The following is a 14121-nucleotide window of genomic DNA, read 5'->3' as shown; positions in this document are numbered from 1 at the left end:
GGTGGGCTTCTCCCCTTAAAAAGTGGGCCTGTTGTGTAAGGTGGTGCACACCTGTAATCCCAGTAACTCAGGAAGCTGAGGCAGGAAGATCACAAGTTCAAAGCCAGCCTCAGCAACTTAGTGAGACCCTGTCTCAGAAAGAAAACATTAAAAATGGGCTGGGGATGTGGCTCAGCAGTATAACAAATACAAACCATCGAGGCAGGCATCTGGCCAAAGGTCTTGTCATTTTGCTGAAACTGGATGATTCTGCACCCTTAGGTTCAACCCTGGCACGCACACACACACACACACACACACACACACACACACACACACACACACAAAGCAACCCAGCATGCTAACCAATCCAGTCAGGTACTTGGAACCTGAGGAAGGGCAGGGACCATGAAAGGGTGAGGACATGCCAAACTTGAAAACAGGCCAGCATGGGAGGCCAGGATGGCCCTTCCCTCGGGGTCAGAGTCAGGGTCACTAGCTGTGCCCCTGCCCAGTGTTAGACCCTCAGCAGCTTCTACAGAGCAGCCAGCAGGTGAGCCTGGCATCCTTCTGCTGCACTGGATCAGGTTGGGGGAGGGGGGAGGGGTCTCCTGAACACCCGCCTTCACCATCACACCATTGCTCTTCCAGCTCTTCCCTGGCTCAGGGCACCCAAGTGGCTGGTTTTGTTGTTCAAGCTGCACCAAAGTCCTTGCTCACTTTGGAAACCCCCGGTACCTCACATGTGGGGACACAGCAGTGCTTGATACCTGGGTGCTGAATAAGAGCCCACGAAAATACCCCAGGCCCAAGCAGCTGTGTGGGGTGAGCTGGCTCTAGCCAGGTCCTAGTGGGTACAGGTTTCGGTGTGCCGTGTCAGCTCACAGGCAGTGGTGCATGTGTGTGTACATACATGTGCAGTGCTAGGTGCACAAGCCTTTGGAAGGTGCTGTGCAGGATGGGGTGCGGGCGTAGGTGGTGTCACTGACTGGTCTCGCTCCCCCTGGGGTAGACGTAGGGGCCACAGACAAGGGGCTGGGTGCTGGGATCGGCGGCAACTGACTTGACTGGTGGCAGAGTGGGGTTGCGGGTTGGAAGGATTTCCAAGCCACAGAAGCAGGGTCAATTTTTGCACATTCCTCTGTCCCAACAGCCTGGAGGGACACTTGTTTTCATCTTTGTAGCAGATATTTTCTTTGGACTTGGGAACCTGGTATCTCATTCCCTTCGTGAAAAGTGTAGCCATCCACTTATCCACAGAGGACTCGTTTCGACAGCTCCAGTGGATGCTGGGACCTCCGACAGTGTCAAACTGTGTGTGTACTCTGATTTTCCCATATACACCTACCCGTGATAAAGTTTAACTCATAAATTAGACACAGTAAGTGGTTAACAACCATAACTAATGATAAGATAGAACAATTATAACACTATACCATAATAAAAGTGATTTGAAATTTACAAATTATTTATTTCTGGAATTTTCCATTTAACATTTTCAGACCAGACTTGCCAATGGGTCACTAAAACTGTGGGATGTAAAACTGCAGATCTGGGTGACTACTATGCACAAGCCATTGGGTGGCCTGGCTGGAGCTCTGGGGCTCTGAAGACCCTCCCTGGAGCCCGGCTACTGGTGGAGGGTTCAGGGTGGCACCTTTCCGGGTGTCTTAATGCCCCAGCCCAGGGAGAAAAGTGGGCCTGCCCAGGTAGGTGAGAGGGGTGGAGCACTTACTGAGCACAGGCAGAAAAGAGTTCTTTGCCGGGCCTCTGCAGGAGTTTCACCTCCGTCTGGGAGACCAGGTCTCGGCTAACTTGGGCGATGAACACCGGGGACTAGAAGGAGGAAGGAAAGGGAAATGGTGAGTGAGGAGGAAGAAGCCAGGACTTTCCCATAGTTGCCAGATCAGGGACAAGTCAGACCCCCAGGGAGGGTGCACCAGCTGCCAGTCCCAGTGTGGCCCTTGCCTCCTGCCCACACCCCTGGCTTGGGCAAATGGACAGTGTTCAGTGGTGTGGGAGGCTGCCGGGCCAGAGGACAGTGAGTACGCTCAGACTTAGGGTGCGATTTCTGGCTCTCACAGCCGTGGGGCTTCACAGAGGCCACCGAGTTCCTCTGAGCCTTGCTGCTCACCTGCACAGTGATCATCCCTGTGGCTGCGACCTGGGGTCGGAACTGACAAGGTCAGCAAAGGCACACAGCTGCAAGGAGCTGTGCAAGTGGCCTCAGTGACTCCTAGTGAGCCCAGTGAGCTTGGTGGTGTCCCTGGACCACTCAGCCCGTTTCCCCTGAGGGCAAATGTGACGGGGTACCCAGGCTTGAGGTGCAGGTGTGAGAGGGTTTGCAATGGAAAGCCTGGTGGCAGGGGAGGGGCTGTCGGAGCAGCTCTGGGGCTGGCAGACCTGCTGATCCCAGGTTCGGAGCTGTGGAGCCTCTGGCTCAACCGTACACCTCAGGGCACTCAGGAAGGTGACAGGAATAATCATTTTACCCAGAACAATCAATAAAACTTTCAGGAAAAGCTTCTGGCCCAGACCCTGGCATACAAGTTTGGGGTTGTGAAATTAATGTCACCACCGTCATTCCACTCTCCTAGGTTAGGCTGCAGGCCCGAGGCTTGGGTTTGAAAGGGCAGCTCTGAGCAGCAGCCCCACCCTGGGCGGGCCTCACCCACCCCCACCCTGCCCACTGCTCACCCTCCACCAGCTGTTCCCAGGGCCTGACTCACCAGCTGGCCTTTGAGGTGGGCTTTTAATAAATTACAGGGGAAATTGAGAAAAATTACCCGGAATGGGCTCAAAGACGGGCGTGAACACATCTTTCTGCCCAAAGAATGTTGGAGTTGGAAAGGCCTGCCTTCTCTCCCAGCTATGGAGATGTGACTACAGGGCTGAGCACTCCTCTAGGTCTGCGGGGCGGTGCCTCCTGGGGGCGTATAACCTGGGGGTGGGTGGGAGGTGGCAGCTGGCAGGTCCCTGCTGAATGAAATCAGCCGCTCATTTTCTATTCCCCACGATTCTCTACAACCAAATTCCTTCCTTCTTCTCTTCAGTCTTTCCCAGCTACAACCTCCGCAGGCTCACCCCTGCCCTGGGGCTCTCCCTCCTCAGGGAGCCTCAGAGGCTCCAGCCCAGTGAGGGCAGCCCATGGGTGCAAAGCCAGTTACCCCAAGCACCAGGCTCCCAACACAACTTCCCACCAATTTGCCATGGGCTGCCCTGGTTAGGGACAGCCCCCTGCTTTGAAAGGTCCCTTCCTCCTTGGCCTCCAAAGCTGCCCTCTTAGAGAAAAGATGCTTCGTGCTGATGCTGCAGAAGGAGCCTGGGACGAGGCAGGAACCCCAAGCTTGTTCTGACCTCTGTCTGACCTTGGTCATTTTGTGGCTCCTCTGTGACAGGAGAGAGCTGCTTCTGAGATATAACCTCAGGCTCCTTAGAGATTCGAGAATTGATGGTGGGGTGAGGGGTGCACTTCTAAGACTTGGGAATTCTGTAGTTCGATCTCTTGGGAATCAGTAGCTCCAAGCTACTTCAGAGTGATAAAGTATGAACAGGGCATGGGGGCACCCGCCTGTAATCCCTGGACTTGGGAGACTGAGGCAGGAAGATCTCAAGTTCCAGGCCAGCCTTAGCAACTTAGTGAGACCCTATCTTAAAGCAAAAAAACAAAAGGGTTGAGGGGTGGCACCCCTGGCTTCAATACCCGGTAACAAAAAGTGATCAAATGAGGACAAACCATTGTCCAAGGGCAAATCTGCTTCAGGAAGAAGAGGATTGAGGGCTGGAGCAGCCTTGGTGGGGAGGGCCCGGTGACGACACAGAGGGGTGCTCCATGCACATTTGTGAACAAGCGGGTGAGATGAGAGACGTGCTGCACCAGGATCTGACCTTTAACCTGGTAGGAATTAGCGAAGGCCCAACATGGGACACTCTGAAGCTGGGCCCTCTAAATCTGGGAGCAAGCTCCTCATGCTGCAGCAAAGGGTGACAGGCTCAAGAGCACTGAGAGCGGAGCTTGTCCCTTGGCCTCCTGCATAGCACGGGGGACTAAATAAGCAGATGTACATTTCCTTTTGTCTCCCTTTGCTACTTTTTCTCTTTAAAAAGCTTTGCTCCCCCGCAGCAGAGCCTTCAAGATGAAGTTTCTCCTATTTTTCTTCAAAGTTGGCTTTGAATAAAACCTATTTTCCGGCCAATTTGACTAAATATTTGTGGAGCTGCCAGCCTGGTAGCCTCTTCCCCTGGCTGGTATTGGGCTGCTGGGTAACAAACAGATGCTGGGCATGTGGCTGTGGGCAGGAATGGAACCATTTTTTGGACCCGAGGTGCCCACCTGTCTGCACTTGGCTACACAAGACCCTGCCAAGCCTCTGCCTTCACCTGCACCAGGAGGACCCACCCTCCCGCCACAGGCTCAGCTGGGGCTGACAGGGGGCAGAGGTGGGAAATGAAAAGGCAAAGCCAGTATGCCCTTGACCCAAAGCCCCTCCCTCCCGTAAGACACAGATGCTACACGCACTGTGAGGGAGCGTCCTCACGGGAAGTTCTTGCACTCCTTGGCCACCTTGGCCATGTGTGGTGACATACAAAACGGGCTAGGTGGGACTCAGTGGCCTTCAAGCTTTTCTTTCTTTCTGTTTTTAGCAGCAAGCTTTTCTCCTTTCCCAAATGAAATTTATCTCCTTATGTAGATCCAACATTTAAAATCATTAAAAGTAACTGGCAACAATGGTTTACATAGAGTGAAGGCTGACCCTGGTCCACAATGCACGTAAACACCTCCCAGGGGTTCTCCCATTTAGCCTACATGACGGCTCTCTGAGGTACATATCAGCATGATGACCTTTTTGAAGACCAGGAAGCTGAAGTTCCAAAAAGTTAGGCAATTGGCCCAAGAACGCCCAGCCAAGAAGTGACAGAAGGGATCTGAACTGTGTGCCTTGGTTGGAGGTTTGAGGCCGTCTGGGCCTCCTCTCTCGCCTCCTTCCCTGTCTCCCAGGAGGCTCCTTATGTAGAGCCAGCGTGAACACCAGGGCACTGCTGGGTCCTACCAGTAGAGACAGGGGACACAGCTCAGGCAATGAGACCCGCACTCACTTAAGCCCGAGATCATTATGGGCTGGAGCAATCTGGGAAAGGCTTTGTAGAAGTTGGAATTGAAGGCAAAGTAAGACCTGGCCCCAGACCTCCCACCTGTCATCAGCCTCCCCTCTGCAGGCGAGGACAGCTCACTGTGCTCCCTTCTCAGTGGATGGTAGGGGTGGCCCAGAGTCTAGAGGTGACCAGTTCTGTGCATGAAGTCTCGCCACTCTCACAAGCCAATCCTTGGCAGGGGAGTGAGCAGCAGATAATGCCTGTGGTTTCACGACCACTGCTTTAAACTCAGCCTCAGGCTTGACATGAAGAGATTAAGTGATTCCAACTAAAACCCCTTTCAAGAGACTCCAGGGAGTGACAGCTTTGCCAACAAGATGGGAATAAGAAGCTGCTGGCCAGTGTGGACCTGGAACCCAAGCCCTCCAGGAGGCGGCGAGCAGCTGCTCCCAGGTGCGCTTCAGTGGAACCTGGGGTGTCTGATCCTTCCCTTCCAGTTTAGAGAAGTCCACTGTAAAGAGACAGCCAGTAAGAAGGCCCTCCACAGCCTGCAAGTGGGCCCGATGCACCCCTCAGAGGGCCCTGGGGATCCCAGCTGGAGTCACACTTGCCATCCATCCCCGGGAAGTCCCTGCCAGGAGGGAGGGGTGTATCCTGCAGGCCAAGAGGGCTGGTGCCCTCACTGCAATGAGGACTCAGTTGTGGATAGTGGACTGTCCTCTGTGGTGTGGCTGAGGGCCAGGCTGGGGAGGAAGGCAGGGGCTATGCTCCATATCAAAGATGGCCTCCTGATTTCCCTCTAAGCAGACATGCAAAGGTGAGGGCCTCCAGGCCCTTAGATGTCTTCATGGATAAAGGTGACCAGGAGTAGGGGCTTAGTGAAGTCGGCTGCAAAATTCCCCTAGGTCTGGGAGCCCTCAGGCCCACAGTACTTTGAAGTTAAGGATGGTCTCCTCCTCCAGCTGCAGGCTTTGACTTTTAACACAATGGTATGACTAAAGCACCAAGTGACCTTCCCTGCTCTCAGTGCTGGAGATGGAACCCAGGGCCTGGAGCATGCTAGGCAAGCACTCTGCCACTGAGTTGCACCCAGCCCTACCAAGGGTCCTTTGGAAGTTATGAAACGAGCTCATGACGGAGTAGCCCCCAAGGGCTGGAGGAAGGACCGGAGGTTTCTCTGCTCAAGGGGTCCACCATGAATACTTGGCCTCTTGATGGTCTTAGTAGCTGACATTAACCAGCGTGCCTGGCCCTGCTAGAAAGTCACTCTGGTGACAATCAGGATGACACCCAGCTGTCCTTATAAGGAGTCCTTGAACTGAAATAGCTTAAAACAGCATGATATGTCTCAGAGCACTATCGTGTGTCCCTGGGACACTGACCAGAGAGCTTTCTCCCCCCTGGCCTGACCAAAAAGGACTTGGCTGCTGGAGGAACTGGTGCTGCTGGGACCACCCATCCCGCTGCTGCAGGTGGCCCTGGAGCTCTGACAATCCCCTCAGTGCCCGCTCTTTGGCTAAGGACCCTCTTCCACTCTCCCACTGATGCTGGGGAGGAGCAGGGTGGCATTAGAGCTTGGGTATAGTTCAACTGCTCTGAGTCTGTGCCTCTGGGTAAAAGCCCCTTCACCCTGAGAGGAAAGACCTGATCCTTCTCCTGCTTTGGGAATGAGAAATTGACCTTGAATCAGAGGATGCTGGGTTGTGCTTGGCTGGTGGCCCAGGCTGCCAGTGGTTGCTGCGGGTGGAACAGACGTGACGTGGCTGTCACTCTCCCCCAGGAATTCCCAGCTACCTGTTCTGTCTTGCTGCCTCCGCCTGACTCCTCTGCTCTGCCTGATGCTTACTGGTTCTGGGGATTAGGCAGCTCCCAAAGTCAGGGTTAACTATGATATATCTTTTCAGGCAGCAAGAGATGAAGTGTGCATGGGTAATTTTCTGGGCACTGCTGTGACAGAGAAAAGTCTTTCATGCCTGGCAGCGGATGATGTGGCTGTGTACATGGATCACTGTGTACCTTCACTCTTCTCTAGGCCCCTCCCCTCCCTTTGTCTTCCTCTTTCGTGTCCTCCACTGCCGTGACTCTAAACTTCAGCATGCTGGCTAGGCCGACTTCTCTTTGACTTCTGCTCCATCAGATCAGAGCCTCTGTGATAGTCGGGTGCAGCAGGAGTGACCAGCAATGATTCAATGCACTGAAGGCCTTGGGATTTCTAGGGGACAGTTTGGGGTGGCAGTCTGGTTGGAGGGAAGAGTTAGGGGATGTCACGAAGCTGCATTTGAATAGCAGTGGGTTTAGAGTGAACAAGTGCTTGGTTTGGAGTGACTTCCTGGCTAAGAGGTTACACAAGGGGAGGTGACCTCACCCCAGTGCCTTTAGTGCAGCAATGGCTCAGTGCTTCACATTTTCATGTTCACAGAGTCAAAGGGCTTAACCCCAAACTGGAATTTCCAGGGAAATGCAGGCAGGCTGAGGAGGGAGGCACGGGCCTGGCCTCGGGAAGAAGCCACCCGCGGGGTTCTTTACTCTGTACTCAATCCCAGAAGCTCATGCAGGTCACCCAGCACACCCACGGCTTCCCTCTGATGATGAAACGTCCCCTCTGTGTGACCTCACACTGAGGGATCCAAACCTCAGGGCAGCTGGCCCCCAGTTCAGCTCAGCTTCAGCCCTTGAAGCCAAGGCCAGGCAAGCCGTCGGTCCACGAGGTGGCACTATTGAGTCCCTGCACCACAGTGCCTCCAGAGCCCAGGAAGACATTCTACCGCTGGACCAGCCTCCTGTCCTCCAGGAGTAGGGAGGACACAGGGGCATGCCTGAAATAGTTAGCAAGGGATTACCCTCATACCTGAGCAGTGCTCCCTCACACTAACAGTTGAGGGGAAAATGAGATATCCATGTGGGAGGAAGCCCTCCCGGGGAGATGAGAACTGGCCCTCGGAGCAGAGGGAGGATTTATAGAGGACCCACACTGTGTGGCAAAGGCCTGGAGGCTGCAGGGAGCTGGAGCAGCAGGAGAACTGCTTCACAGTTGGGGACATTCGTCTCCATGGCGGAAAACAGGAATGGCAGTGGCACAAGCCAGGAATCTCAGTGACTCAGAAGTTGAGGCAGGAGGATCGCGAGTTCCAGGTCAGTTCCAGGTTTAGACAAGGCTCTAAGCAGGCTCTAAGCAACTCAGTAAGACCTTGTCTCAAAATAGAAAAAATGATAAGAAGGGCTAGAGTGTAGCTCATGGTAGAGCGCTCCTGGGTTCAATCCCCAGGACCGTGAAATGGAAAATTAAAGGAAAACGAAGAATGAGAACGCGGGAACGGCTGTGATAGGGTGCACCGCTATCCCGGGAGCTTTGGTCATCAGCCCTAAGGGGGACATCGCAAAGACTGCTAGCATTGGTCACCCCCATGACTGTACCTGCTCTCCAGGGCACTGTCTCCCTCTGCACCACGAATGACTGATAGAAAGAAAGGATACCATTTTCTGCTTCAGTGAGAAACTCCAGATGTCTGAGGCTCTTGCTCGTGAAAGTCTCTTTCAAGAGGTCAGAGTGGAAACAGGATGAGTTATACTGGCTGGTGTCCTTGGAGGGAGCTGGAGCGTGACCCAAGGGCCAGGAAAGGCTAAGAAATCTGCCCCACCTCCACCCCACCCCCACCTCCTTGATAGCCATCAATAATCCTCTGCATCATCCTCAGAGCCATCTAGAAACACAAGCCCTATACTTGTTCAGAGGTCAGGACCCAAGATGGGGACGGAAGAGGGAGAGATCAGAGAGAACTCTCCGGGGAGGAACCCCAGGGCTTTCCCCTTCAACCCACTCATGGCACAGATGGAGAACCTGAGAGAAGGGAACCCTCCCGGTTGCTGGCCCATGCGGGAGCCAGGATCTGCATCTCAAAGTTCTGAGCTGCAAGAGCTCTGGCCCAGCATACTGGGAAGGACATTTCCATTTCAGTGGCTCATCCCCATTTCACAGGTCAGACCACACACCCAGCAGTCTTGGCCTGGTATCGCTCCCGCCCATCAGCTCCTCTCCATGCCCATCTCACTGGCCTGCTTTCAGGAATTCTCTCTCAGACTATTCAGCAGGGTCCTCACAGATCTCTGCTACCCCTTGCTCTTGCATTTGACATGACAGTCCCCAATGGAGTTTTTCTGCATCATACAGCATTGATGGTCCCTATTGCCTACAGGATTGAGTGCAGTGCCTGCTTGGGCCTGGCCTAGACACCCTTCCCAGCTTCTTTCCCCTTTCTGCCCTCCACTCCCCATGATCTGGCCCCATGTTGGCCAATTCCTGAGCAAGCTCTCATTTGTTCTCAGAAGGAGCCCTTCCCACCCATTATGGCTTACCCAAATCCCACCTAGTCTTCAAGACCTGCTTCCAATACAACCATCCCCAAGAAGACCCTGTGAACAGTGAGGACCTTCACTGAATCCCACCACCCAGGGACACTGTCACAGCACTGCCATTGCTGCCATTTCTTGAGCACCCACTTACCAAACACCAGGAGCCTTATGTGGGTTACCCTGTTTAATCCTCTCAAAGTCGATTTTATTATTATCATATGCATTTTACAGATGCAGAAATAGCTCAGAAGTTAAGTAACCTGCCCAACATCACACAGCTGGTCTAAGAGCTAAGACAAGATTCAAACTCTGGCAATCTGTGCACAGAGCCTTATCCCTAAGCAGTATCAGGTCCTTCAAGGATGCCATGTTCCTTCCTAGATAGCATGCAAGAGAATCTTGACCGTGACCTTGAAAAGCAAGCCTTTTTTGGAGAGGGCTGGATAAGGAAGCACAGTGGATCCTCATGCTTTGAGAAACGCTGTTTGCAACACACACACACACACACACACACACACACACACACACCAGTGTCCAACATATGTTTTGCTTCAATATACAGACACATCCCCCTGAAGAGCTCGGAGCTCATTAGCAATGGTTCTGCCAGTGGACAAAAGGTCAGTCCAGGAGACAGCCCACTCTATCTCCAGACGCAAGCACTTAGGGCTTGATGATGTGTGTATTTTCCTATGTGGGCAGCTGACATTCCCCATGTAAACTATTTGCAATTTCCCAATGTGGACAGCTTGGCTTTCAGGAAAAGCTGAGCAGAAGTGAGACAAGACTCTGGAAAAAAAGGGAGGGGTAGTTCCCAGGAAAGGGAGTTGTTCTGTCCTGATGGACCAGAGTGAAAGCAGTTACTTCAGGGGACCCTTTTCTCCCCCAGGATGGAAACTCCCACGACTGTACCCTACCCACCCCTTGACCTGCTTCAGCTACAGGAAGCTTGGTTGTGGGCAGAGCAGGGGTGGGAACCAGGCATCCAGCAGGAGCCAGAGCCGGGGGCAGCTGTGGCCTGTGAGAGGGACAGCCCAACAGCCATGGCACTGGGTTTTCCCACCAATTTGTGCTTTGGTTGCTCTGCAGTAGAATGCTGCGAGGTGGGGCTAACTGTCCTAGGATCATGGACATGGAAACTGAGCCCTGGAGAGCTGGGTGAAGGGCAGGACTGTTGTTCCATTTCTGTCTCATGAGAAAGGAGTGCAGTGAGTACTCTGTAACCACCTGGAGACAGAACAGTCAGAATGGTGGACTCAAGATTCAAATCCAGGCCTTTCTGGCTCTAAACCTGGATTCTTTCCACTTCACTTTGGTGTCCCTGGCACACGACTGACTTCTCAATATACTTGTTGAACAAATGTGTGTGTGCACATGAATGTATGTTCACAACGCAGATGAAGGAGCCAGTCCTTTTCCAGTGCATCAGAAGTAACTTCATGAGGCTATCTGGTCTACCCTCTGCCTTGCTAGGCCAATCAGAGTTCTTTGGAAGTTTCCCAATCAGAACTGGATGGAGGTCAGTGTACATCTCAGGTAGGAACTGTGGGCTGGTGGCTGGGGGAGAACATGAGCTGCCCTTGGGGGACATATTCTGGGTCCAGAGGTACCTAACCCAGGTACCGCCGTGTTTCTCATGGTTTCATTTGGTCATATGAGGAGGCCCCAGTCCCAACTTTCTGATAACTTCCCCTTTGAGCAACTGAAAGGTAAGAGCCTATCACTTGCTGCCAGGAACCAGGGACCAGGGTGAGAGCAGGAGGTGGTGAGGCACGTGGGGCCTTGTTCCAACCCCGACTCCTGGCTTGAAATGAAACATGCTTGTACAATCAATCACAAGAGTTCAGAAGACAAAGGCAAAGTCTTGTTGACCAGCAGCCTCTGGGGAGCGTTTCCTCACTTGGGGGTTGATTTAAGGTCTGGCTGACAGGAAGAAAAAGCGCCGTTCTTCCACCTTTTTAATCAAAACCTCAGGGCCATGTGTTAAAGCCACTGCCGCACACCCTGGAGTCCGTCTGGAGTAGTTCCTCTCTCTATCCGTGGCGGCCAGGCAGGAGACACAGTCCACAAGCCCCACACAAGAACGGATCAAAGGAAAGAGGAAGGCTTTGTTTTCTGGGTCACTGGAGAGAGAATAAATCAGCTCAGCCACACGCTCACGAGCGAAGCTCCCTCCACTCTGGGTCTGATGTCTGTATCCGGCAGCTCTGGGCAGGGACACCCAACTGCTCAACACAGCGTCCTCACGGCCAGCCTGGTTGGTGGACTGCAAGGCCTGAGCATGGTGCCAGCGACACGGCCAGACACACAGCTGATAGCTGGAGGTGTGTGTGGTAGAGGATGGAAAAATAAAAAAATCTCCTCCCTGGGGCAACATACTGTTCCTCTCCGAAGTCTTAAGGGAGGTGACCCTCACTGCTTGCCTTGGAGGTGGGCACGGCCTCCAATCAGAAGTGGATTTACTATGAAGCACAGGAAGCTTAAGCTTTGAGGCTCTCAACTTGCAGTTCTGGGAGACACAGAATGTTCTAGGCAGGGAGGAGAACCCAGGTTTCAGCAGGGAGCATTTCTACAGAAATATTTCCAGTAAATCGAGGCAGCGGATGAAAAGGACCCAAATCTCCAAAGCTCCAGTAATTGTGATTTCTTTTCTCATCTCAACATTCGCTTTTGTATGATGTCCTATTCCCCACGTTGTTAATGCTCCACCTCCCTGGCTCAAAACCTGGATCTTCCCTTGTCTCCAATACAGAGCACTCAGTCTCACAGGGCCCTTCTCCAGATGCTTTCTGGAGTCCACCTCTGTCTCTGCTGGCCATCAAGCCTCTAGGAAGATGGTGCCCAATCTGCCATCTTTTCCTCTTCTTGATGAAAAGCTCAAAGACATAGAGTTAGAGCTCTCTGTTGCATCATGTGGTTGGTGGAGGAGGTCAGGAAAAACACACGGACACTGTTTGGAAGCGTCCACTGCCCTAGGTAAGGCTCACAATTCCATTGTGACACAGGCACATGGCCACCACTATTTGAATAATGACCTCTTCCACCTCTTCGATGGGGATTATGCCAGGCACAAGAAGGGACTTCCAGGGTTGGGAGTTGTCTTTGTGAGCAACAGTAGAGGAGGGGACACTGATGTGACAGATCAGGAGGATTCTGCGCTGGGATATGAGTCAGGTTCCCTGAGTATGCATTCTGTGCCCAGGTCACGAGTTCTAGCCCAAGCACTGAAAAGGCCAACTCAGTTGGCCAATGGCAAGAGCTCAAGGCCAATGTGGATTGTGGACAGCCTGTCATTCCCAGGAGGGAAGGCTACAAAGGTGGCCTCATCAGACACAGGTGGCTTCCAGGCTAAATGAGGCTTGGCCCAACCCCGAGGGTGAGGGCCTTTGACAGGCAGTGGGGAAGACCTTTCCATCCTCTGACTCTGGGCATCTGCCCTGAAGGCTTCCAAGAAGACTAGACACTGGCGAAATTAATTTCTTCCTTATGCAAAATGGACACTTTCCCTGACAACTTTCAGATGGCAGATTGCCTCTGAGGACCCCCCAAAAGGTACAAGTAACAGAATGAGGGGTCACGAGGCCAGGAAGTGTCTGAAGAAGCCCTGCTACTGGGGGGCAGTGTGCAGTTCTAGCCCCTTCATGGGCCCTGCTGACCTGGCCACTAGGCCCCAGGCACTCCCTGCAAATCAGCCACAGCCCTTGCAAAGCAGAAAGCAGATTGGGCTCAAAAGACCTAGATGGGTGTTTTCTTTGCTAGTCAAGTAGCTTTGCAGAAATCAGGATGAAGAATTTGTAGGGGTCGGAAAGTGAGAGAGGACATTTTTAAACAACGGCAGAATGTAACCAGGGGCCCTGAGAGCTGGACAGCTTTAATGAGAAGGAGAGGAAACTACATAGTGACCCTGACCCCAGCCTCGATCCTTGACGTCAAAAGCAAAAGATGATAATTAACAAAATGCGATGTGTCCGGACGTGGAGTGAGGGGCCAGCCGAGCTCTGTCAGTTTGATAATCCCCGGTCGTGACCTGCAGGCCCAAAGTGTGCAACCAGAGATGACGTGCTGTTTACACAGGCTGCACACAGGGGCTCACAGGCCCCAGAGCAGCTGTGAGCAGAAGGGATTTTCTTGGCGAGTGGTCTGTATGCAGCCACCTCTGCCACCACATGCAGGTACCTTGCAAGTGAGCTCTGGTCCCAAGGGGTAGGGTGCAGAATGCTCAGGGCAGGGAGTGTCCCTCAGGCTGCGTGTGTGAGAACCCAGGGCACAGCCAGCTGACTTTCTGTCTTCTAGAACACCCACTGCTCTCCTCATCCTCAGGAGCCAAAGGAGCCTCAATCTGAAATGGGGTTGGATTTTTCTCCAGTGAAGATTTCATTCCAGGGGCTTTGGGATGAAGGGGCAGCAGAAATATCCTCAGATCTGAGGAATTCGGCCACATCAACCCACTTCCCTATGAGATGTCATTTCTCTGCCCAATGTCCATGGGTGGGGTAGGCCACATGGGAAGTTGGCCAAACACAGGCACCACAGGGACCAGCATGCTGTCCATCCAAGACACAGCCGGGGACAGGGAACCCTCAGGAAGCCACTCTGGAGAGGAATTCTGGGCAGGAAATACCCTACGCACAGAAGTGCAGGGGTCAGAGGCACAGCCTGCTCTGCCAACATCTAGGGACATCAATTTTCTGACCTGGA

General features: G+C 53.1%; 1 protein-coding gene across 2 annotated transcripts in view; it reads right to left on the bottom strand.

Moving 5' to 3' along the window:
* GRK5 (G protein-coupled receptor kinase 5) overlaps nucleotides 1–14121 on the bottom strand; it is a 190077-nt gene that overhangs the window by 27698 nt on the left and 148258 nt on the right. For both annotated transcript variants that reach the window (XM_081267997.1, XM_081267996.1), the window contains exon 5: nucleotides 1715–1815. In XM_081267997.1, the coding sequence (XP_081124123.1) occupies nucleotides 1715–1815 (101 nt within the window). The remainder of the gene's footprint in view (nucleotides 1–1714; nucleotides 1816–14121) is intronic.

Source organism: Spermophilus citellus (genome assembly GCF_964194105.1).
Source record: "Spermophilus citellus genome assembly, chromosome: 15".
In the NCBI taxonomy this organism is placed as follows: Eukaryota; Metazoa; Chordata; class Mammalia; order Rodentia; family Sciuridae; genus Spermophilus; species Spermophilus citellus.
This window is presented reverse-complemented; position numbering and strand designations above follow the sequence as displayed.